The sequence below is a fragment of the Lytechinus pictus genome, chromosome 3 (genome assembly GCF_037042905.1).
Source record: "Lytechinus pictus isolate F3 Inbred chromosome 3, Lp3.0, whole genome shotgun sequence".
Lineage (NCBI taxonomy): Eukaryota > Metazoa > Echinodermata > Echinoidea > Temnopleuroida > Toxopneustidae > Lytechinus > Lytechinus pictus.
Genome location: NC_087247.1, coordinates 63,393,238 through 63,416,154, shown reverse-complemented (window position 1 = coordinate 63,416,154; position 22,917 = coordinate 63,393,238). Strand labels below are relative to the sequence as shown.

The 22,917-nt window shown below is 34.3% G+C and overlaps 1 protein-coding gene across 1 annotated transcript in view; it reads left to right on the top strand.

The window, feature by feature from the left end:
• The window catches only part of LOC129256830 (macrophage mannose receptor 1-like), a 30,783-nt gene extending 8,076 nt beyond the window's left edge, over nucleotides 1-22,707 (top strand). The window contains exons 8-42 of the mRNA XM_054895022.2: nucleotides 309-435; nucleotides 906-988; nucleotides 1,549-1,668; nucleotides 1,831-1,902; nucleotides 2,693-2,725; nucleotides 3,178-3,342; nucleotides 3,652-3,740; nucleotides 4,257-4,404; nucleotides 4,611-4,649; nucleotides 5,080-5,250; nucleotides 5,679-5,804; nucleotides 6,331-6,441; nucleotides 6,838-7,083; nucleotides 7,535-7,750; nucleotides 8,141-8,310; nucleotides 8,600-8,710; nucleotides 9,204-9,322; nucleotides 9,581-9,744; nucleotides 10,873-11,090; nucleotides 11,513-11,646; nucleotides 12,044-12,102; nucleotides 12,348-12,518; nucleotides 12,835-12,864; nucleotides 13,473-13,654; nucleotides 15,173-15,237; nucleotides 15,952-16,058; nucleotides 16,527-16,802; nucleotides 17,090-17,250; nucleotides 17,528-17,633; nucleotides 18,019-18,263; nucleotides 18,791-18,959; nucleotides 19,532-19,789; nucleotides 20,451-20,630; nucleotides 20,977-21,021; nucleotides 21,404-22,707. Coding sequence (XP_054750997.2) covers nucleotides 309-435; nucleotides 906-988; nucleotides 1,549-1,668; nucleotides 1,831-1,902; nucleotides 2,693-2,725; nucleotides 3,178-3,342; nucleotides 3,652-3,740; nucleotides 4,257-4,404; nucleotides 4,611-4,649; nucleotides 5,080-5,250; nucleotides 5,679-5,804; nucleotides 6,331-6,441; nucleotides 6,838-7,083; nucleotides 7,535-7,750; nucleotides 8,141-8,310; nucleotides 8,600-8,710; nucleotides 9,204-9,322; nucleotides 9,581-9,744; nucleotides 10,873-11,090; nucleotides 11,513-11,646; nucleotides 12,044-12,102; nucleotides 12,348-12,518; nucleotides 12,835-12,864; nucleotides 13,473-13,654; nucleotides 15,173-15,237; nucleotides 15,952-16,058; nucleotides 16,527-16,802; nucleotides 17,090-17,250; nucleotides 17,528-17,633; nucleotides 18,019-18,263; nucleotides 18,791-18,959; nucleotides 19,532-19,789; nucleotides 20,451-20,630; nucleotides 20,977-21,021; nucleotides 21,404-21,645 — 4,958 coding nt within the window. The 3' untranslated portion in view covers nucleotides 21,646-22,707. The remainder of the gene's footprint in view (nucleotides 1-308; nucleotides 436-905; nucleotides 989-1,548; nucleotides 1,669-1,830; nucleotides 1,903-2,692; nucleotides 2,726-3,177; nucleotides 3,343-3,651; nucleotides 3,741-4,256; nucleotides 4,405-4,610; nucleotides 4,650-5,079; nucleotides 5,251-5,678; nucleotides 5,805-6,330; nucleotides 6,442-6,837; nucleotides 7,084-7,534; nucleotides 7,751-8,140; nucleotides 8,311-8,599; nucleotides 8,711-9,203; nucleotides 9,323-9,580; nucleotides 9,745-10,872; nucleotides 11,091-11,512; nucleotides 11,647-12,043; nucleotides 12,103-12,347; nucleotides 12,519-12,834; nucleotides 12,865-13,472; nucleotides 13,655-15,172; nucleotides 15,238-15,951; nucleotides 16,059-16,526; nucleotides 16,803-17,089; nucleotides 17,251-17,527; nucleotides 17,634-18,018; nucleotides 18,264-18,790; nucleotides 18,960-19,531; nucleotides 19,790-20,450; nucleotides 20,631-20,976; nucleotides 21,022-21,403) is intronic.
• The last annotated feature ends 210 nt before the right edge of the window (nucleotides 22,708-22,917 follow it).

The following is a 22,917-nucleotide window of genomic DNA, read 5'->3' as shown; positions in this document are numbered from 1 at the left end:
TTAGTAATACACAAATTGGAAGGACCTACTAAGTTATTAGATTTTCTACATTTGTATGTTTCTTAAAATTGAACCATCAATAGTGCTTACTTGAAATTATTGGAACTGACAGAAATTTATTTCATTCAAGCTATAGCTATATACTCCAGCAATGATTTTACGGTGTTTTGGGGAGGATTTTGATGTTTCGCTGACAGTTCGATTAGACCTTGAGGATATGAACATCATTTGTACCTCATTTTGACGTTCAATACAGACTACCGTGTTTACAGATCGCAGATAATCATATTCTTTTATATTAATACCAGGTACATGTGCACCAGGATGGATTCTACACGGTGGTCAATGTTATCAGTTTAACTCACTCCTAAGGACATGGTTTGATGCAAAATATTACTGCGATGCACAGGGAGGTTATATGGCCTCTATTCTAAGGTTTGTATCGTATACATTTCGCCAAATAGTTATACTATTCATGATAAAAGGCGTACATCTATACCAACTCGAGAAGCCGGGACTTTCACATCTTATTCAGATATACAGTATACTAAGTCGCCAAATTACCTTGAACGAGTAGAGATCTTATTCTTTTTACAAAAGCGGTCATAAAGCATCTATTGCCAGGAGGATTATATAATATAATCATTCTGCTCGTTAATAATATCTGAACTATTTCATGAAAATTGATATTTGTCGCATATAGGCATATTGGCAAAAACTATGCAAATTATCCAAACATTCAAACGGTATTAAATTTTCTGTGAACAAAAATAAATTGTGGCTGTATAAATCTATGTAGGCTTTTGGAAGAGATGAATTGAAAGGTTTCATAGATGTGCAAGAAATCAATACAAAAGTTTTAGATAAATAATGTTTTTATGTAACTATTATTTCACCATCCACAGTGATCCTGAAAATAGTTTTATTGCAAGTAACATGGCAACGATCAACGCTGAAAATGTAGACAATATGTGGTTTGGATACTCAGGTAAATATATGACTTCCCATTGAAAAACAACACAGTTTTAACATAGGAAGAAAATGGGTCCATTACTTATAACATCTGATAATGCTTTTGACAAACAAAAGATTGATCTTAAGATTGAACCCTTGCGTTAATGATTTTGGGGGAGATTTAAACATTATTGGTGCAAGGAGTAGACCTCTGATGACCATTATATAGTTGGATGTTAGTCACACGAGAGCTCATAATATCGTTATCATTATTGTGAAATGTCTATAAGTATAATGACGATAATTGATACAACGCTTAATAATACATTATCATGATTATCATATCACGATTAGTATGACAATTCGGAGGGGCATTCAATTATTTTTTTACTTAAGATAATACCCAGTGGCGGACCGTGACCCGGAGGAGACAAAGCATGGGGGGCACAGCATTGTTCACAAACAATACAGTGCCCCTCAAATGCTTTGTCTCCTCCGGGTCACGGTCCGCTACTGAATACCACTTAGTTCAATCACATATAGTCATATAGTTTGTGTTGTGTGTATTTCTTACTGTGTTGTATTTTTGAATAGATTCTGTGGCTGATGGCACATGGTCATGGGCCCATGAGACCACATCCTCCTATACCAACTGGGCACCTGGTCTTCCAACTAACACATACGCTCAAACTGATTGTGCTTATATGGCAACCAGTAAGTAAATGTCCCTTACATTTTAAGTTTAGACTAATTTAATATTAAAAAATAATATACGTGTATATTTTGTACAGAGTTTAGAAAAGAGACTAAGTGTGAATTATTCTTCATGTTCGTGTTACACCTCGAATTCAAGAACTTATCCTTTTTTTTATGTAGATGATGTTTCGGGCAAATGGTATCAGAATAACTGTCAACTTCTTGGAGGTTTCGTTTGCAAAATCAAAGCTGGTAGGTATTAGTATTTGAAACTTGAATTTTAGACACGTTGGACTCGTAATACACAATGCCGTTAGATTTTCTTGTCACATTTGATATTAGTAAGATACATAGTATTAGTATCATTTTATTAATTGTTATCAATAGCAGCATTAGTATAAGTTATTATTAGTAATATTAGTAATCACTCGCTGCCTTACCTGGAATCGGAAGGAATGACTTGCGGGTGACAGGAATTTTACATTTCTTTTTTCTTCCAAGCAACTCAAGGACTGCCGCGGGGGAGTCCTTTATAAAATTCTGTCATACTTTGTAATGTTATCATTTTACGGTTCTGTTTGTTGTTTGAAATTCCGAATAAAAAATAAGAATAATAATATACTAACATGCTACTACTACTACTACTACTACTACTACTACTACTACTACGTCTGCTATACAAGTAAACAAAAATGGGGCTGTATTTCTAATGAATTACTTCATAACGTGTGCAAATTAATACATTTCTAATTCAATTTCAATTCTTATCAAATTCAATTCCAGTTTCAAACCAAGACCTTGATAAATTTGCTCATTTGATTAATAATTACATTATGCCGATCCTCATTTCGAACCCACCCCCATACTTTGCATTATTACTACTTTCCTTTCCGTCATTTACTTAATTTGTAGCAATAAAGTAGTCCTGGGACATGGTCTCAATAAAGAAAAATATTGATGTTCATGATCTTTCCCTCGGTAAAAAAACGATGTTAACTTTTCTGTTATTAACGAGAATCAATTATTTTATCCTTCAATACAGGAAGCGTGGTGACACCAGTTCAGCCAGACCAAGGTGATGTTAAAACTCATAATTAAGTCACTATTACCCCATTCCTCCATTGTACTATTCTACCATACGATTCCTTGATCAATGTTGAATTGAATTGACTGACTTGTGATTTAACCTTCATTAGTTTTACCTTTGGCTGATATTAATTACATATGAAATAACAAATCATGGAGAATTTTCATGGTGTCCTTTTACAAGACAGGAATGTTCATCACTCAGGTATCAAAGGAGAGGACCGTTGTGAATCTAAACAGAATCTGAGCTAACCCAATGAGTGTTATTTCCAGAGACTGTCGAATAATAATGAACATTTACACTTTTGGTAGTTACAGTGGTGTAATGATATTTCGGGTTTCAAATGCTGATATTTATCTCACCATTATTTTTCAAAGATGAAACTGTAAAAATATTTTAGGTGACTTATATTTGTCATTTTCTTTCCCTATTTTAAACAGGAGTTGGATCTTGTGAACCTGGATGGGATTTATATGGAGATAGTTGTTATTATTTCCCAACTCTGATAGTCACCCAACCTGATGCCCAGGCTCAGTGTCAAGCTTACTTTCCAACAGCTAATCTTGTCAGTATTCATTCTAATGGAGAACAATCATTCCTTACAGGTGTGTACTATTTATTGTTACATCCCCATATTCCAGGATATAGGCAAGTATTCGAGAAGCACACAAATTATAGAGGCATTTTACTCATCTACATCCCACTAAAAGTTCTATTCCGTATTCTTTATTTTAGACTGTGATGAATTGTTTGAAATAAGCACAGTAAATTAAAAATTCAGTAATAAAGTTATTTTTTGCTATTTTCTCCTCTCGTGACTGCTAATGATATGAAAAATACAAAGTTATGTCTAATTAAATTAATGTAAGTTGAATTCTGTCGCTACTTGATGTGTTATTTTGTCTTATTTTCAGAAAGAGTTAATTATATCGGTGAGGGTATGTGGATTGGTCTGCATGATAGAGGTACTGAGAGCGGTTGGGAGTATGAAGACGGTACTCCGGTAAGTTGAATCAATAAGATCGAAACATTGTAATGGGGGAAGGTAGATTTCTAGCCATAATTTGTCATTTTGTAAAGCAGCACGGAATGAAATCGCAAATTGAGAAATTTGCTCTTTATATAAATTTTAGTTCAGTTACTTTCTGTTAAGTTATTTTCATTAGATTTCTATTCGCCTCAAAATGGTGTGTTTGGTTCTTGGTAAGGTGTAAAGAAACATTATTGTCACTTTGTTTACAGAATCATCAAATCCCCTATTAGTCCACGATAAACTTGTCATCATTTAAAATGTGATGTGAACAAGTATATCCTTTGGCATGTGATTACTAACAATCTCTATAATATGCATACTAACAATCTCTATAACGTAAAAAATAATTTGCCTAGTAATAAACAAGCCCCACCCACACACACAGGGTGATATAGCTCTTTTCTACTTCATCGAATGGTGTAATTCATATCTCGAACTTTCTTTTCATGTCGATCACCAGAACTCTTTTATTTCTATCACATTTAGTATGATTATCGTAACTGGGGACCAGGAGAGCCTAACAATTCTGGCAACGAGGACTGTGTTCATCTGGAATCATATTTCTACAAGGTTGGAACATGGAATGACCATAAATGTGACAGGGTCTATCGCTTCATCTGCAAAATGCCGAAATGTGAGTTCATATTTTTTTCTTACCCAATACTTAATATTACTCCGTATCAAAGTTTCCAATAATTTTCCAATAAACTATGCAAATAAGTGCAATGAATCACGTTCCTTGTTTCTAATTTCGAAAATGAAAATACCAATATCGCAATGAAGGATTTGATAAATTCCAAATTGTCACTCTATGACATGTCTTATTCTATTCAATAACAGACCCGGGAGGTGCTTACACAACACCAATGCCAATAACATGTGAGTATATTGTATTAAGTGTTTTTATTTCTTCTATTCTTCTTAATCCAGAAAATGTGTCTACATCACAGCTGAAGATTCTTGCAGATGTAAATAATGTATTTTAATATGTTTTGGAAAAACTACTTTGAAGCATTTGGTCTTTAAAACTCCTCAAATCAAAACAAAAATGGTATTAAAGGACATATAGGAGAGCACATGCATTAAATAGAGAGGGGGAGAGGTTGATGTCGAGAGAGATTGGATTTTAAATGAACTTATTTTCATATTTTGTACTGATATCATTTCTTACTCACATAGGACCAGTTTCATCTTACTAACAAATCCACAACGATGGTGAACATTTATTTCGTAAAGATCGTTTGACTAACAGACTAAGACATTATTTGTCGACTTGTTACGTATTATTTTTTTACATTTGATTTCATAGTTCCACCTAGCGATCGCTGTGGTAATGGTTGGATTTTTGATACATCATCGGGCAATTGTTACAAGTATGAGATGGAGTATCGAAGCTGGCAGGAATCAGATAATCAATGTCATTATGAAGGAGGAAGACTCACCAGTCTTACTAATAACCTAGAAACTGAGTTTGTTCAACGTGAGTACATAGTTGTAGAATAATACATGATACAGCCATTGTAATAATAATGTGCCGAAGAGATGACACAAATGCACACTACGTAAATCTTGGATCTGCTTAGCCTACAATATCCTGATGCAATAATGCTTAGAATGTTAATGGTAATACACACCAAAGAAGGCCACCAAGAAACCTTAAAGCGATTATTCATATTTAAGTGGATTCAAGTATGAATAACTTAGAACAAATGAAGAATGTTTATCGAAACGAGAGAAAAGGGAAAGATGTTAGTGAATTTAAATCGAGATATACAATAGTTTAGAGAAAATTAAAATCATACTGGAGACAATTTCCTTCTATGTTAATGTAATAGACATAAACAAAGTTTAAGAATGTGAGTTTGGTTTGTTCTCAGTATTAAATAATTTTATATTTTTCTATTATAGGATTTGCCCAGTACTATTACAACAATGGTATAAACTCATTCTGGATTGGTTTACATTCTTCGAACCTTAACTATGGATTTCAATGGTCTGATGGAGCACCGTTTGCTTACCTAAATTGGCAGAGTGGTGAGTAGGATCATAGAAATTATCATGTTTGTACTTAATTATTAGTATTATGAAAACATCTTGCCTTCATATTGTCTCAATAATTCTCTAACATACGCATAAAATGCCTCATATTTTTCCTGTTGATCCATTTACCTTGCTTTCCCAATCATCTTCATACTTTTATTTGTGATAATTGCTTATTATTTTACCAAAAAATACAAGTCATCTTGATACCACCAATTACTGCGCTGCAGGTTGATTTCAAGAATTCTTTATTTGTTTGGGGTACTGAAAGGGTTAAAAGTTTTCGTGCTTAATTCTTCATTAGCTCATTTTTGTGATCGTTATTTTGTAGGTAATTAGTCCAGCTTCTCCTCCTTATCCATTTTCCTTGAAACATTCTTTTCTAGTTTGTATTATTTCTCCTATTGTGTTGCTTTCATTGTATTCTTCCTTCGCACTGTATTTTTTTATTTCGTTTGTCAGGGCTCCATCTTAGTTTTCTAAGCAAGATTTCATAATAAATTTTATTTTCATCATGTAGGTGAACCAAACAATGCAGGAGGTGAAGATTGTGTAGAAATGTATGCAAACTCAGGACGATGGAATGATCTTGCTTGTAGTAATGCCAGACTTGGGATCTGTAAGAGGAATGGTAAGTACATATGTTGAGTACACTTTACCACTCTTAAAGCTTTACCATATTTATCGTTGAGTCTAAAAGTAATTTACGAATCTGCTGCTCTTTTGTGTGGATAAAAAGATTTATCTCGAGGTTTAGGAGGAGGAGTAGCAATTAGAGTTTACCGTATGATTTCCTCTATATTTATCATTAAAGGAATCCGTCTGTCCCCAGTTTTTGTTTCTTTTGTAAAAATTAATTTAGCAAGCAATATCCTCTTTTTTTGAATTAAAAAAAAAGATAGATTAAACAGCCCGGTGATTCTTAAGAATAACTCATAGACAAGTTATGATATCACACAATCATATAATGCTCATTTGTCAAATCATTTAATCACTGACCATTTATGATTTCTGTGTTTCACTTAAGAATTAATTACCCGTTACTTCATGACGTACACCAACTCCCGCCTCGACACTACCAACGAAGTCCCTATCAACAATGTATGGCCAGAAGACTGTGCATTTCTTTGTATGACTGCCACATTTACTTGCCGTTCATTCAACTATTATCGCAGTGGTAGACAGTGTGTCCTCCTCTCCTCTGACAAGGACACTGCTGGCAACGTCGGGTTGGTACCCGAGTTCGAGGATCCATGGGATCATTACCAAAGAGGTGACCATTAACATTAAGTCTTGGTATTAACTTTTTTTTCTCACGATTGAAAATAAGCAGTGAGCGACGTATAAGAATAAACGTTATGAAACAAAATAATTAACAATAAAGGTACAAGCGACATAGAATCAACGAAGAAACAAGCAACATACGCATGATTAATTTTACATTTTGTATTTATTTTATTAATAAATTATCCATCGCCTGGAAAGGCTATCTTCTGGCACAATGGCTGGTCTTCCTCATTAGAGTACATTTACAGAACCAATCAGGAGAATGAATATTGTGTCCAAAATTTGTTGTTAATTTATAAAATGAAATCATACTAACCTCCTCAAAACAATTATCCCGATTTTATGTCCCGACAACGGTTTATCTCAAAAGATTTTTTTTTAAGATAGATTTTAATAAAAAAAAATGAATGAATGATTAACAATCCTCTTACTTTCAGATTTCAGTGCACCTACTGATGCTCCACCGACGACCATGGACCCAAGCTACGGATGCAGTGCAAATGAGATGAGTTTCAGAGGCTTCTGCTATTCTATCGTTACTGATATGTATTCATTTACCAATATGCAAGATCTATGTGAGCTAAGGTCCTCCAAGCTTGCTTCAGTCTCCGATATGAGTGAAAATAACTTTATTTACAGCCTCATGCAAACAGGTGAAACATTATTCATTATCATATACATTCAGTATTTATATGGTGATTACTCGACCATGGCAGCAGGGGGGGGGGTTAGTTCTGGTTGAAGGAGCCGTTCTTTATCCAAGCCAAGATGTTCATGTTCATTAAGTGACTATCAGAACAACCTAATGAAACCTATCAAGACAGTCAATGTCTGAAGTGTTGAAAATAAGGAACTCCTTAGCCTGAAATTCTACCTTAAAAATGTTTTTTGTGACGATCCTTATTGTCGGCCCAGTGACTGGCCATATCGCTGCGACGTTTGGGACTAAGTTTGCTTTAAAGTTCACCTGTCAATCTTTGTTATTTTCCTCCTACATTCAATAAAGAGGATGGCCAAAATCTCTCATTGTTTTCTATCCAAAGGTAACGAAGGTAATAAGACCATAATTGGTGTATGGCTTGGACTGACTGATAAGGATGTAGAACAGAACTATGCCTGGACAGACGGGAGTCCTGTAACCTTCACTCAATGGGCCCTTGGAGAGCCCAATAATGATCTCTTCAATGATGATTGTGTCTATTTTGACGCACAGGTAACTGTAGTGTTATTGTAATGAATTAAATGATTAAATTTACAAACAGTGGTTCGGGTGGTTTATTTTTTCAAACGTTATTTAACCACTTTAACCAAGTTTTGCAATGGATTTGTTTGAAATCATTAAATGGGCTAACGTTTGTTTCGTGACATGAGGTGAAGTATATTTCAGTGGTTGGATCTTATCATTTCAGATCTTGTCATTTTCTTAATCACTTTTTGCCATGAAATAAGAAATTAAGGATGATTGTCAAATTATAATGAATTTTGTTTCTTTTTCTGTTTAGTTTGGTGCATGGAGAGATGTAGCATGTACTGGTTTCTCAATGTATGGTGTTTGTAAGAGACCCAAATCTAATCAAAACGTCGTACAGCCTCCCAATGATGGATGCCCATCGGTATGTACCCATTAGCACTATGGTAACCACCATCTTTGGAAGTGACTGTTAGGTTATTGCTTACAGAGATTTACGCCTTAAATTAAACAAACCTATGGTATATTTTTATTCTTTTATGACAAATGATTCTGTATATCATATGTTAAACAACCATATCTTGTGAAAATGGAAGAAGAGAAATGTTTATTTAAATTGAAATTGAAAAAAAAATCTGCCCTACATTATGTGATAGATTTAATGGTGTTGGGGAATAATATATATATTATGTGAAATATAAAAACAGTAAACCTTATTAAACAAACTTTGTGAAATACATGATACAGGTCCATTTTGCAAATATATTACATTAAAGAGACCAAATGGCAATGACTACTAAACCTTCCGCAACTAAATAAAAAAGGACAAATGCAATTTTGAAGTCTATATCAACTGAACCCTTTCTTCCGTTTCAAGATTTGAAAAAAATATATCATTTATTTCATAAACCTGACAGGGCTGGGTAAAGTACATGTCGACGTGTTATTTGATGGTCATGGACCAGAAGCTTTCGTGGGCTGATGCTAGAGATAGCTGTTTAGCGCAACAAGGAAAATTGGCTACCCTCAACGACAGGTATATAACCATTCAATATCATTATCAGTTTTTCGCACAATTCTATCTAGCAGTACACTATTCCATTCCTCATCCCTCTCATCTTCGACCCAAACCTTCCCCTTTCCCAAAGCTTCCCATTCGTATTTCCCATCCACACCCTTTTGTTTCTGCTCTTCTACTTGCTCTTCTGTTTAAATATCATTTTCAGGCTTACACATAGTACAAACAAACAAAGTTATCATATATTATATTTAATCCATAAAAACACCTTTTCAGGTATGACCAAGCATTCCTTTCCTCCAAACTTGGTGAATACGCAACTGAATTCACAGGCAGCGATGATTTCTGGATCGGTTTGAGTGATACGGATGTACCCGGAACCTACAAATGGGTTGACGGTTCATATCCGACATTCTCCGCCTGGGGTCCAGGACAACCAGGTATGTACTTTTCATTTTTAAATAACAACAAGTCAAGATAATATGCAGTTTGTTCTTTTCACTTAGAAAACATGTTTAATTCAAATGAAAACTACTAGTAATTATGATTCAAAAGGCATACTTGGCTTACTGTCAAAAGAGGGTGGGTACACAAGTGTTAAAAGTTACCATCCTCAATGCAACATTGGTAATTTGAAGTTTTTTCGCAGCACATTCTCTTTCTCTTCCTTCTTCATGCAGTCAGCCCCCGCCCCAGAACTTTCCGTTAAATCTAATAAAGAAGTTAATCACACCATGAACTCAAATGATGATCATCAATTCTTGTAGACCCTTGCGTAAAATAATTTGGTTTAGAGGGGGGCTAAAATGCGGAGAACAAACCATTTTTTACAAGAAGCAACTTTCATGATGTCGGTGTATTTATCGAATTCGGACGAAACACTCGAACACCATCACAATTTACTAAAGAATTTAAGAATGGCAGAGTTATTTCTAATACCCAAACAATCAATAATTACTGTTCTAATGGGACAATGGGTCAATATAAATTCAAGCCTTCCTTTCCTCCAGGCTTGGTGAATACGCAGTATAATTGTCTAGACACAGAACACTGGAGTACATGTCTTGTAGAGTGATTATAATTTTATTTCTACATTGGAATTAGAGGACAATAATTTAAGTAGTATGTGCCTCAGAGCATTGGTCATGCAACCAGATTTACTCATTAACATCGTTTTTATTTTCATCATTATTATCACACTCTGCAAGACCGAGTCTCTGAATTAGAAAACAAACAACTTTTATAACTAAGATTTGAACGAATATAATAACTGAACTTTCAGTTTCACATTTTCGCATTTCCAACAGAAGAGTGTACAAATCCATACAAATATAATTAATTGTAATTATAATTACAACAATTGAAAATTATGATCAACAAACATGTAACACAATTTATCGTAATCATACATTTGAAACTTAAATGGATCATTCTATATCTGTAGCTAAACATAATGTGTTGGAAATGGAGTGGTTCATTGTAACGTTGTGCTCATAAATCGTGGACCCCTCAAATCAAATTATTCAATTATACTCATTTACATAATTAAATAAAACTTTTCTTACTAGATGATAGTTTTGGGAAATGTGTTGCAATGATTGGCGGTTACAATCAATATTCTGCTGGACTATGGATGGATGAACCTTGCCCAAACACACTTAGATACATTTGTGAGCAACCTATCTTCGGAGCTACAGAGATACCCTATACTCAAGCCCCAGTGACATCCCCAACCAACGATGGCTGTGAAGTTGGAGCCATCGGATATGGAAATAATTGTTTCATGGTAAGTTATACTTGTTTAGAAAACAGTATCTAAGATGACAAGGGTTAATTTGTTGATATAATTTGTCAAACAAAATATTTCGCAAGTCTTTTTATGAAATTTCCCCCAGGTCTTCATAAAATATCAAGATGTAACTAAACGCCAATGTTCTGATACATTCTATGTAGATTTCCGTCTTCTACAGAAGAGCAATACACTTACCAGCACAATTTCTACCACAGCTAAGGCACCCCTTTCCCCTCGCCATTCTTTTCGTATCCAAAGAGCCCCTACTTATCCTTCCTTACAGTCACCTTTTTCTTTCCACCTTCCTTAAATCATTTCTATTACCCTTTCTTCTCCTTCTCTTCACTATCAGCTCAGTACCTCGTAACCTAATTTGTTATTACTATACTAAACTTCGCTTTGTGTTCAATTGATAGGTTTATGAGAAACCTGCCGATGAGCAGCTTTCCTTCTCTGATGCTAGAGCTCAATGTCAAGCTATGGGAGGTGATATGGCCAGTTTTCAGACTTCTGCAGAAGAGCAATACATTGTTTCAGGTTTCACACCACAGTAAGGATGAATGAATTAATAGCGAATATATATATATTTATATATATAAATACATGTATATATATATATATATAAAGAATCAACCCATGGTAAATTAACCTGCCTATAATGATGGCTTTTGGTAACGTTTGATTGAGACACATGTAGTACTTCATTGAAGATGCCATCGTTCTTTGTGAAGATGATATGATTTTACATCATCTGATAATGGACATTTTGAAGATCGCAGATTGCTAAAGTTAATAAAGTTATCTCAAGGATTATACTTGTATTTCGTTCATGATACATAAATTAAACTACCAATATTTATATGAAAGACTAAAACATTAATATGATAGACGACCTAAATGAATGATCATCTGATTGGTTCAATTTAATAATTTTCCATTAATTTCAGGGATGCAGATAATTTCTTTGGATTTTGGATTGGTTTGAATGATATCAATCAGGAAGGAGGTAAGTAAGATGACTTTAATCATAACTCTTAGTACAATATTTGACATCAAATTTTAAAGGAATTGGAAAGTAAGATTCGTTATCGTAATGTGTAAAGCAACGATGTACCCATATCATTAATAAAAAATAAGTTAATCATCACTCATATCCATCAATTAATATCTTTTCTTCACTGAGGAAGAGTAGATTTTTAGACTTGTTATGATATTACTATGATTCGTTAATATATTGTTTACCTTTTATAGCCTGGCAGTGGAGTGATGGGTCTGCAGTCATCTACGTAAACTGGGAGACTGGGGAACCAAACGACCATTCAGGCAGTGAAGAATGTACAGAGATGTTTCTTAACCCAGGAAGAAGATGGAATGATATCCCTTGTTATGCACTCAGGAGCTGGATCTGCAAGAAACCAAAACGCAAGTTTAAACATGATTGTCACCTCTTCACAAAGAATATTTGAATGTAGCGGTAGAATACTGAGTCTCCTAAAGTGGCTTTTTATAGTTCTATAATTTATTTGATTTTTAAGGCTTTCCAGTGTCTACCAACCCCTACACCACTCGAAGCTCATGAAATACTAGCTTTCATTGGTCAATTTTGACATGGACATTATAATTTCACTTAAATTTAAGATATTTTATAATTGGTGATAAATATTTAGTTGTCATGACAATTCAATGACTGCATTAGCTTATTTCACTTATACTTTATAAACCTTCTCTTTCAATATAGCTAAGGCACCAGTAACTCCGTTGCCTACCGGTAAGCAAAAAACACACTTTTTAAGTACAAAGCTATCTCTTTTCATAATTTTATGATGTGTTTCCAAAATTATCATTTTACCCATTATCAATTTCCCTTCCAAAAGTTCTTGAATTAATCAAAACGTTTCAATGTGTTGTACATCATGATAATACTAAAGCTATATATTGAACAAATATAGATAATTAAACAACCAATTAATATTTGGTCTCGGGTTTTTCTTCAAATAGTAGTCGTAAAAGCGAATGACCGTTATAGCTCGAATTATGACATACTGAAATTGTTTCCAGGCATGTTATTCACCACGATGATATTAATCATCCATATCCTAAGAGCTAATGTAGTTGTATATTTCTTGCAATAATATAATCCTTACTCTATATCTTGCGTGAATCAAAGTTCGTACACATGGTGAAGCACCACTGAAACAAAAGGTGAGATCTCATCGACACGAAAGAGACATGCACCCACACCCACTGGCCAGCACACATACTTTGTGCACATACTCGAAAACATACCTTTTCTAAACGTGCAATAAAGTGTCGTTCTGATTAGACCTCAACTCATATTAATCCCATGGTTTTCAAAACTGTATTTTCTTACCCTAGTTGGTGTGTGTCCATCTGACAGCGAATGGAAATACGTGAGACCATACTGTTACTATATAAGTGATATTGCTGGAGAAGGAGACAGGCGGGCCTGGTTTGATGCTCAAGCTTTCTGCCAGTCTAAGGGTGGTAATTTGGTTTCTATCACAAGTGGGCAGGAAAATGCATTCCTTCTTGAAATGGTAAGATTTCCAGGAAATAACACAAAATAATGCACGGTATGAACACTGCTATAAAAGTATTGTACATCGTTGACACTTTTCGTTTGTTGCCCCGTAGAAATAATTTCATTTAAAAAAGATAGGTATATAAAGAAAAAGGGCTTCTTTATTTCTAGATAAATATATATCAAGACAAAGCTCATTATTTTGCTATCTACGTTAGATATGAACCTACTGCAAAAATTGTATTTTCTTCATGGAGCCATTATGATTATTTATTTTGAAGGGTATATTTGAAAAATCAAATAAAGGCATGTTATGGCATGTTATGGCTATGGTAATGGCTTGTTCTCTTTGAGCAAGAAATTTACCGACACCATACCTTGCAGCATTCCTTCAATGTGTTGCGATGGAAACACCGGTTTTTGATGCAATATAAACAGGGGCGGATCCAGCTTTCGCCAATAGGGGGGGGGGGCCGAAAAATATTTTCGTCAACATTTTTCTCGATTGGCCTCTATAATCTGACTTTTTTGTTGGTTTTTCGGGGGTAGTCCTAACTAAAGACTGCAGTTTTAAGTATATGTTAATTTTCATTGTTATAAACAAGATAATGTATCTCATGTGGTCTTAATATATCATGCGAGCGCGAAGCGCTAGCTCAAATTCTTTGATATTTTATATCCTTAGACTTGAAGATTCTGAGGAGATTTTATAATCATGAAAAAACAAATAAGTATCCAACTAAACAATGCGAGCGCGAAGCGCGAGCCAAAATTCTATTATAGTAACGTGAAAAGGGACTAGTGATTAATGAAGAGGATACAAGTATCACCAATCAAATAATGAGAGTGCGAAGCGCGAGCTTAATATTCTGATATTCCGACCTGAAAACTGAACAGTCTAAGCGCGTTTTTATTCAAATAAAGAACAAGCTGTGTGTGTCAAACAATAATGCGAGCACGAAGCATGAGCTAAATTTGTTGATATACTGACATGATAAAGGAGCATTTTGACAAATTTTGGTAAGAATTTCCAAAGAGGATAGATAACTCACAAATCAAACAATGCGAGCGCGCAGCTCGAGCTGAAAATTTTGATATATATAGACAATTTGTGTAAGTCAAACAAAATAATAAAAGCTTGATGTGCGAACTAAAATATTGTGTGAAAATTGATTTCAGAACTGGATATATAAGTGCCATTTAATTCTCTTGAATGGGATTCATTACACAGGAAATGCGAGCGCGCAGCGCAAGCGAAAATTTGTATATAAAGTCTATTTTCAAATTTTTCCCCTCACTTTGATAAACGCCTAGCTTTTTTTTCATTTTACTTTCTTCTTCTTCCTCTTCTTCTTCTTCTTTTTTCCTTCTTCTTCTTCTACTTCTTCTTCGTCGTCGTCTTCCTCTTGTTATAGATATCATCATTATTATTATGAACCTACAGGAAAGAAACAAGTTCTTTCTCTATCATGATAAGATCGTGTGTCAATTACCCACCTTTCTGATGATATATTTTGTGTGTGTCTCGTTTCAGTCACCCAGTATTGCTCTACAGTATTGGATCGGTCTCCGACAAGAGGTGGTAGACGGTCCCTACACGTAAGAAAAAAAATCAGATAATTTTTTTTCATTGTAAAAAAAATGTTTTGATGATGTTGTCACTTACAGACATTTATGAGATTGCAGGGAAAGTTTGTCTTGACGATGAGTTAGTTTTAATAAAAGCAGGAAGGTTAGAGGGATATATTGGTAAGGATTTATGAAAGTCCATAAATCGAAAAGAGTTATTGATATTCAATTTCTTATTGTAATTTCATAAATCGTACTTTTATGAAACATGATGAAATATATATGAAATTTTTTTTTTCATAGAAGGGGGTGTCAAATGATGTATGAAATGATAGATTACGGTACAAATTTGAATTAATAAAGTCAATTTGGTAAATTTATATCACATGGCATTATGGAGGAGCTGCTTGTCTGTGACATCTCAAAATCAAACTTAAGATGATCATAAATCCAATATTTTTCGACATATTTTCATCAAACTTAACCAATACCTTTCATTAGTTTTTATGCTTTTATCAAAACTTAATTATTATTATGTTGAAATTCCCATTTTACTTAATGAAATTACAACATTAAACGATGACAGAACGATTTGCAAAAAATAGCAATTTTTAGTCTCTGATGGCATAATAAAAATACACTTGTATGGACACTAGACTGGGACGATATAGAAAAGTTTTGTAATTTGAAATAGTGATGGGTGGTTTCACTGGTTTGACATGTTAAACTTTATTGATCTCTCAGTTGGTCAGATGGAACTCCATTTACCTACGCAAATTGGCTACCCGGTGAACCTAACAACAAACATGGCGAAGAAACATGTGCAGAAATGAACAAATATGAAGTTGATGGTAAGAATACAGTAATATACAATCGGACAAACTTATCTCCAATCTTTATTGTCTTGCGATGCAACATTGTCATTATTGTTCTATTTCGGCAATACATACATGTTCACTGTAATCAATCTGTTAGTCTCATGTTTCAATTAATTTCTAATATTTCAAAATATTTATTTGAATATGTCCAATATGCGACAGAAACCCTCCATATCCTGGAAAAAAACCCTGAGTAGATCCCATATAACTCATTATTCTTCTCTTTCCATCTTATGTTTGTTCTAAACATGTAGATATTGATAACGAAAATAGAAGCCTTTATAATGCCTCTCCCCAAAGAATGTTTCAGTGTTTTTACTACAAAGTCATCTATTTCACCCAATAAATACAAGATCTATATGACTATAATCAGTTATTTCATGAGAGATGTGTAACGGATGTTACTTGACCATATCTATTTGACATTTGCTGATTCTTTAGACGCACTTGGATTGAATGGTAAGTGGAACGATCAGAACTGCGGAGTTCCAACCCCGTTCATCTGTAAGAGGGCAGAAGATTCCATCAACCCAATCACCAACGCACCTACTCCGACCCCTACCGGTGGATGTAACAACGGTTACTTTAAATACTTCAATCGTTGTTACAGGATTGGTGGATACGTCACTGATGATCGTTATAAATGGAAGAACGCCAGAGACCTTTGTATAGCAGAAGGTGGAAACCTAGCTGGTATCCATGACAAGAAAGTCCAATGTAAGAGAAACTATTAATCTTCTTATACGAAATTATGCTTGCATAGTCTAGAATAACAATTGTCATAAGGTGCATTGTACCATGCTTTTGACAACTCGTGAAGTAGGAAATTACAGTGTTCCCATCTTCCAATATCATATACACTATTATCAAAGTATCATATAAGCTTTTAATCACTAATGCAATGTTGTGTCGAAATTATTTACACATACTGCACATGATAGCTGAAATAAATATTACAAAATATGATACCAATGTTATTATAATCATTATATTTCCCGTTTCAGCTCTTATGACGTCACTACTCATTAATGTACCAACTGATGTATGGATTGGTTTCTCTGATCTTGGTTCATCTGGACAGTACCACTGGACTGACGGAAAACCCCCATACTACACCAATTGGTTACCAGGAGAACCTAGTGGCATTGTTACATGGCCAGGCGAGGTAAGAATTGCTTCTATTCTGGCTTTACAGCTATAAAGATACTTGGATGATTGGACACACACCAACGTATATACAGCGGTAACATTTCACGAATAAGCCCTCACTTATTGAGCGTTGAATCACTATTGCTACATTTACATAAATCATGAAAATGTGTATTAACTCTTTGTTATTCAGTGAAGGACGCAAAGTATTTTTCAGTAAACGTCAGTGCATTAGTCTTTTTTCGCTATCCTTTCTATCCTATCCTATGTTTGTTTTCATATTGTCACTACAGGAATCAAGAAATTGTGTTGAGCTGCTCAATGATCCATCCTACGCGGGAAAATGGAATGATGTTAACTGCGGGGAGGTCATAGCATATATGTGTGAAAAGGATCTAGGTAAGACGGGAAAAAATAATTTGTGTAGCTGATCTATCTTTTTTAAATCGAATTTTCAAATACTCAAAGTAGTAAATGGTAGTTGGTTATTTCTAATGTTGATGCGGAACGGCTCATCACACACCTGGCGTTCTTCACTTATGGGAAATGTACATATGGTGCAGACAAGTCGCGATTTGAGGACAAAACCTTATTATGGTATAATAAGCCATCAAAACAAAACTTGTCCATAATGAATGTAATATAGTAGGCCTACTTGGGTATTAGTCACACACAAAAAAAACAACCTTGCTATGAATAAGCGGATTGTATATTAATATAAGATATGAAAATTATGTACAATGGGATGGATGGGAATAAATCGTCCATCAATTATTATTTTCAGTTCAAGGAGCAAGTGAAAACCCACCTACCAACTCGTACTGTGATGACAGAAGCTATTACAAATATGACGGTTCCTGCTATAAGATAGACACCACTCCAAGAACCTACGCCGATGCTCAAGAGTACTGCAGATCACAAGGAGGTGATCTTGCTAGTATTACTGATTCTTTTAATGAAGCCTTCCTTGAGTATCTGATGTATTCTAATGATGTCTCAGCTGCCTGGATTGGTATGACTAGTAATGAGGTAAATTATACCTTTCTTGCAATTCATTGAAGGATTTGTGGTGTCAAGACATTACAACACGATTTGATAAAAAGTTGTTTTATGTTTTGAGGCTGTGCATTATTATCTGGCCTGTCGAGTTACTATGATAACTAACAGCTGTCTAATCAAAGACATTGCAATTCAGAAGCTGAATTTGCTGCCCAAGAAAATGAATAGAAAACATATTTCAAATTCAAATATGTGTACTAATGATATGTTTAAAGGTAGGAGAAGAGAACCCTCGAGTTAGTTTGTGACTTATTATTCGCACACAATCTAAGTACCCGCCTTGACACGATGAAATGTTTATAGTACAGGACATGATATCATTTTGACTAACCCCGAAACCCATTTGACATTTAATGAGGTAAGTATTTTTTCATTATTCATGGACGGATACTAACTTTGTTTTATAAAGATTGTTTGCATTCCTGATCGATAGTTCCAGATGATTGATCACATTCCTTTCAAATACTGTATATATATATTTTCTGTTTCATAATAAGGACGGTCAATATACATGGAGTGATGGATGGCCTGTTTTCTATTCTGTATGGGGTGATAGTGAACCTAGTCAACGTCCAGGAGAAGGGTGTGTAGTATTACGTGATGAACCATCATGGGATGATACTAACTGTAACGGCATGTTTGTTCCTATTTGTAAAACTACCAATAGTAAGTATAATACAAACTCTTGTCTATTTTCATGTTCATGGGTGAAGGTTTTATTCATATAAAATGTTACCCATGGATTCTATATCAACGGCCTACATTAATCAAGGGGTGTTTGTAAGACTATACAAGTGCAATTTATTAAACAGCAATTATAGTATAGTCTATAGGAATTAAAGGTTATTATCAAGATGATTATGTAAATATAAAATTATTTTTAGAAATGTAGAATCGACGGGTTGGAAAAAAGTGACTCGTTCATCTCCGATATATATAACTCAATACGAGTAACACAAAATTTTCAAAATATGTCAAAACTTATGTTCGTCTGAGCTTCAATTTTATGCTTCCATAATTATGAATAGTTTTCTCTAATCGAAAAAAAAATCACCTCCTCGAAAATTGTAAATAAATTACCACTAACAGAAAAATTGCATCTCTTAGTACTCGAATCAATTTTGAGATTAACTGATGATTAAAATGATGATGATTTGTATACATTCAAATGAAGTACATCGTTTGGTCCAAATAAAACATTTCTTTAACAATTACTTTTTCTCCTTAACATCTAACAGAGATTCCTCCTACCCGCGTACCCACTCTACCAGGCTCTTGTCCTAACGGACAATCAGAGTTTGGTGGCCATTGTTATGCCGTAGCTTCAGGAGCAGTCTTTGCTGATTGGTTCACAGCAAGACAGACTTGTCAGACTCAGTATGGTGGAGAGCTTGTTAGTATTCATAGCAAGGAAGAAAATGAGTTTGTTAAAAACCTTGCTATTGGAACTGTAGGTGTTCGGTCAGTCTGGCTTGGTCTCACCAGGTCTGAAACTGGTATGAATTTATATTTTTTATTAAACAATAACAACTTTAAACTATAGAAATATACATTTTCCTTAAATATTAAACACAATACTGTTTATTAATACACAAACGTAATGTCTCCCGTTCCATTTGAAAGTTGTGAAAACTCCCAAATTTCTCACCGTATTAAACATCATAGTGATCATGGCAGCCTATCTTGCATGGCTGCATACCATTTATCCATGAAATAATTTCACCGCAATTCCGAACAGTTGGTGTTGTAAGCAGATATCATATTGTTACAATATTGTAGCCTACCAATTTATTTTAAAATAAACAAGTTTTGACTGTAGTTTATTTGTTTGAAATATATTGCAACGAAGAAATGGCGAACTCATTATTTTTGAATACGTACAATCAATGCTCTGGTCCAAAAATAGGATATCTTGGCTTGATTCGGAATGGACTGGAAATATTCTTAAGTAGATTACAATGTGATCACGGTTAATTTGCGTTTGGAACCCTTTCGACTATAAATTTCAATACGAAAAAAAAATATTCAAATGGGACATTAAAAAATAATATTGTATCAAATAGCAATCAGTTTACAGTATGAACAAAAGATTCACTTTCAATAGATCAACATTGAATCTATTCTGTTTATTACTAGATTTATTCATTTTCATTGCAGGTGGCTTCAAATACTCTGACAATAGCCCGGTTGATTATGTGCATTGGGCTAATGGTGAACCGACTGAAGATTGGGCTGGATCAAATGAAGATTGTGTCGAGATGTACACTAATGAATTTGGGAAATGGAACGATGAGGATTGCTCGGGACGTGCTTCTTACGTTTGTAAAATGGATAAGAGTAAGCAAGTTTTAAAATTCGATTTAAGAATATTCATAAAACTAACCACATACAACTGGAATAAACCAATTACATCTTTCAGACTTTGTCCAATTTATATTTCTTCTTTTCAAATTTCAAAGGGGAGAGATGTAATTATGTGAATATATCCTTTGGAATAGTGGCCTCTCATTTTCACGATGTCGATGAATTGTTTATTGTTAGAATCTAGAAAATATGTTTGCAGTATCATCCTAATCACCATTAACAAAGCATTCTAGCTACTGTGTTTTACCAGTTGGATTAGTCATGTTAAATGTAATTAATGATTATTCATTTGATGAAAGATTGTTTTCTTTTCTTTTAGGTCAAAATGAGACGGACTCTCAACCTATCTCAGGTGGCGGTGACTGTAAGTAGTTCAGGTCTTGATTTCATTAATTTCACCAATGAAAAAAAAAACGATTTATTGCTCTGCATGACGCAGTGTCTTATCATTTTGAGCATGCTTAATTGAGAATGCGAATAATAATTATTTGAATCATGACAAAACATACAATACTTCATGGCAAATGATATTGAATTTGATAAAAGCCTAGACGGACATTTTTTACTTGTCGCTTTGAATTCAGAAAGCTGTTCTTATGATTCAAAGTTACAAAAAAATGAATAATTTATGTACCAGACATAGACCAATGAAAATTAATTACTCAAGGCCATGATAGCTTTGCTATGTAGAGAAAAGTATCCTGTACTGATTATGTGTGTTTCCTTCCCATCTTTAATCTCTCCAGCTCTTTCTGCTGCGATGATCACTGGAATAGTCATCGCCGTTGTCGTTATCGTAGTGATAGTCATTCTGGTGGTCGCCTGGTTTGCTGGTGCTCGTAACGCTCCTAAATCATCATCAACCACAGATCCTTTCCCAACCCCAACACCACCGGTAGGCTTCGACAACGCTCTTTACGAAGCTAACATCAAGACAGATCCAGAAAAGCCAAAAGATTTGAAAGATCCCGGAGTTGCAGAGGCATAGGCCTAAATCAGTTTTTATATTTAAGTGAAAAAGAAAATGAAAGATCAATAAATAGCTTTTTATGAATTTTTGTAGATGTTTTATTAAGAAATATATCAATAGATTGTACATTTGTTTCATAGCGGACACTAAAAGAAAAAAAAGGAGAAAATATAGTCTAGATATGTTTAATGATTGAGTAATAAACGTAAAGTCCAAGTCCACGCCAAACACTACATACACACAAACGAAACCGAATTAATAAAAAAAGAGAAATCGGGGTAGAATAAACCTTAGTTGTAAAACCTGCAAAAAATGTAATATTCTATAATTCATATATATAGGGTCTCATGGATTAAAAAAATAACCGATTTTTATAAGTTGTTAAACATCAGGCATTTTATTTTTTCTCTGCTATTCCTATCAACTCTTTACTGAGATGGACTTGACCTTTAATACTTGAAATTGAGCCATACGATATTACATAATTTATACGTTTTCGGGTGTGTTTTATCTCCAAAGATATTTTTTATCATTCAAGATTAATGTGGCCTCGAAAGCAATTGTATCGGGATTACTTAAAGATTCATTGTTGAACGTAATATGTAGACCATATACCATGTTTACTTTTCTAGGTTTTTTCAATTTAATTGGATTCAACTTTATGTCCAATCAAATGGTTTGATTACAAGAGTTCTTTGGAATCATTCATGTATGCTGTCTACTTAAAGTCTACTTTCTATCTCCAGGGCCACTAGCGTACCTACGGGGGGGGGGGGGCAGGGGGGGCACTCTGCCCCCCCTGACGAGTCACAACCCATGAAAAAACGTATCTTTGCCCCCCCTGACGGGCTTGAAAAACCTTTTTTGCCCCCCCCCCCTGACGAGCTTTAAGACCTTCAATGCCCCCCGGACGAGCTTGAAGACCTTTTTTTAATTTTTTGTATATGTCGGTGATATTACATGGGATGCAACCTACAAATAATACAATGTTATATATTTTATGTTAAAATGAATTACAGATAGATATTTGCTGTCATCGCACATCCGATTTTTTTCAATAAACAGAGGCGTATAAAATTATTTGAAATGATTTTGACTGCATTTTGCAACAGCTGAGTAAATATCCTTTTCAATGTAAATACGACATGTATTTAGATCCAAACAAACAAGATCACGAGAAAATATAAATCAAAATTAAAGAAACAAGAAGAGGAAGAAGAAGAAATAAGAAGAAAAGACAAAGAAGAAGAAAAAAAAATAAGAAGAAATAGAAATAATGATAAGAAGACA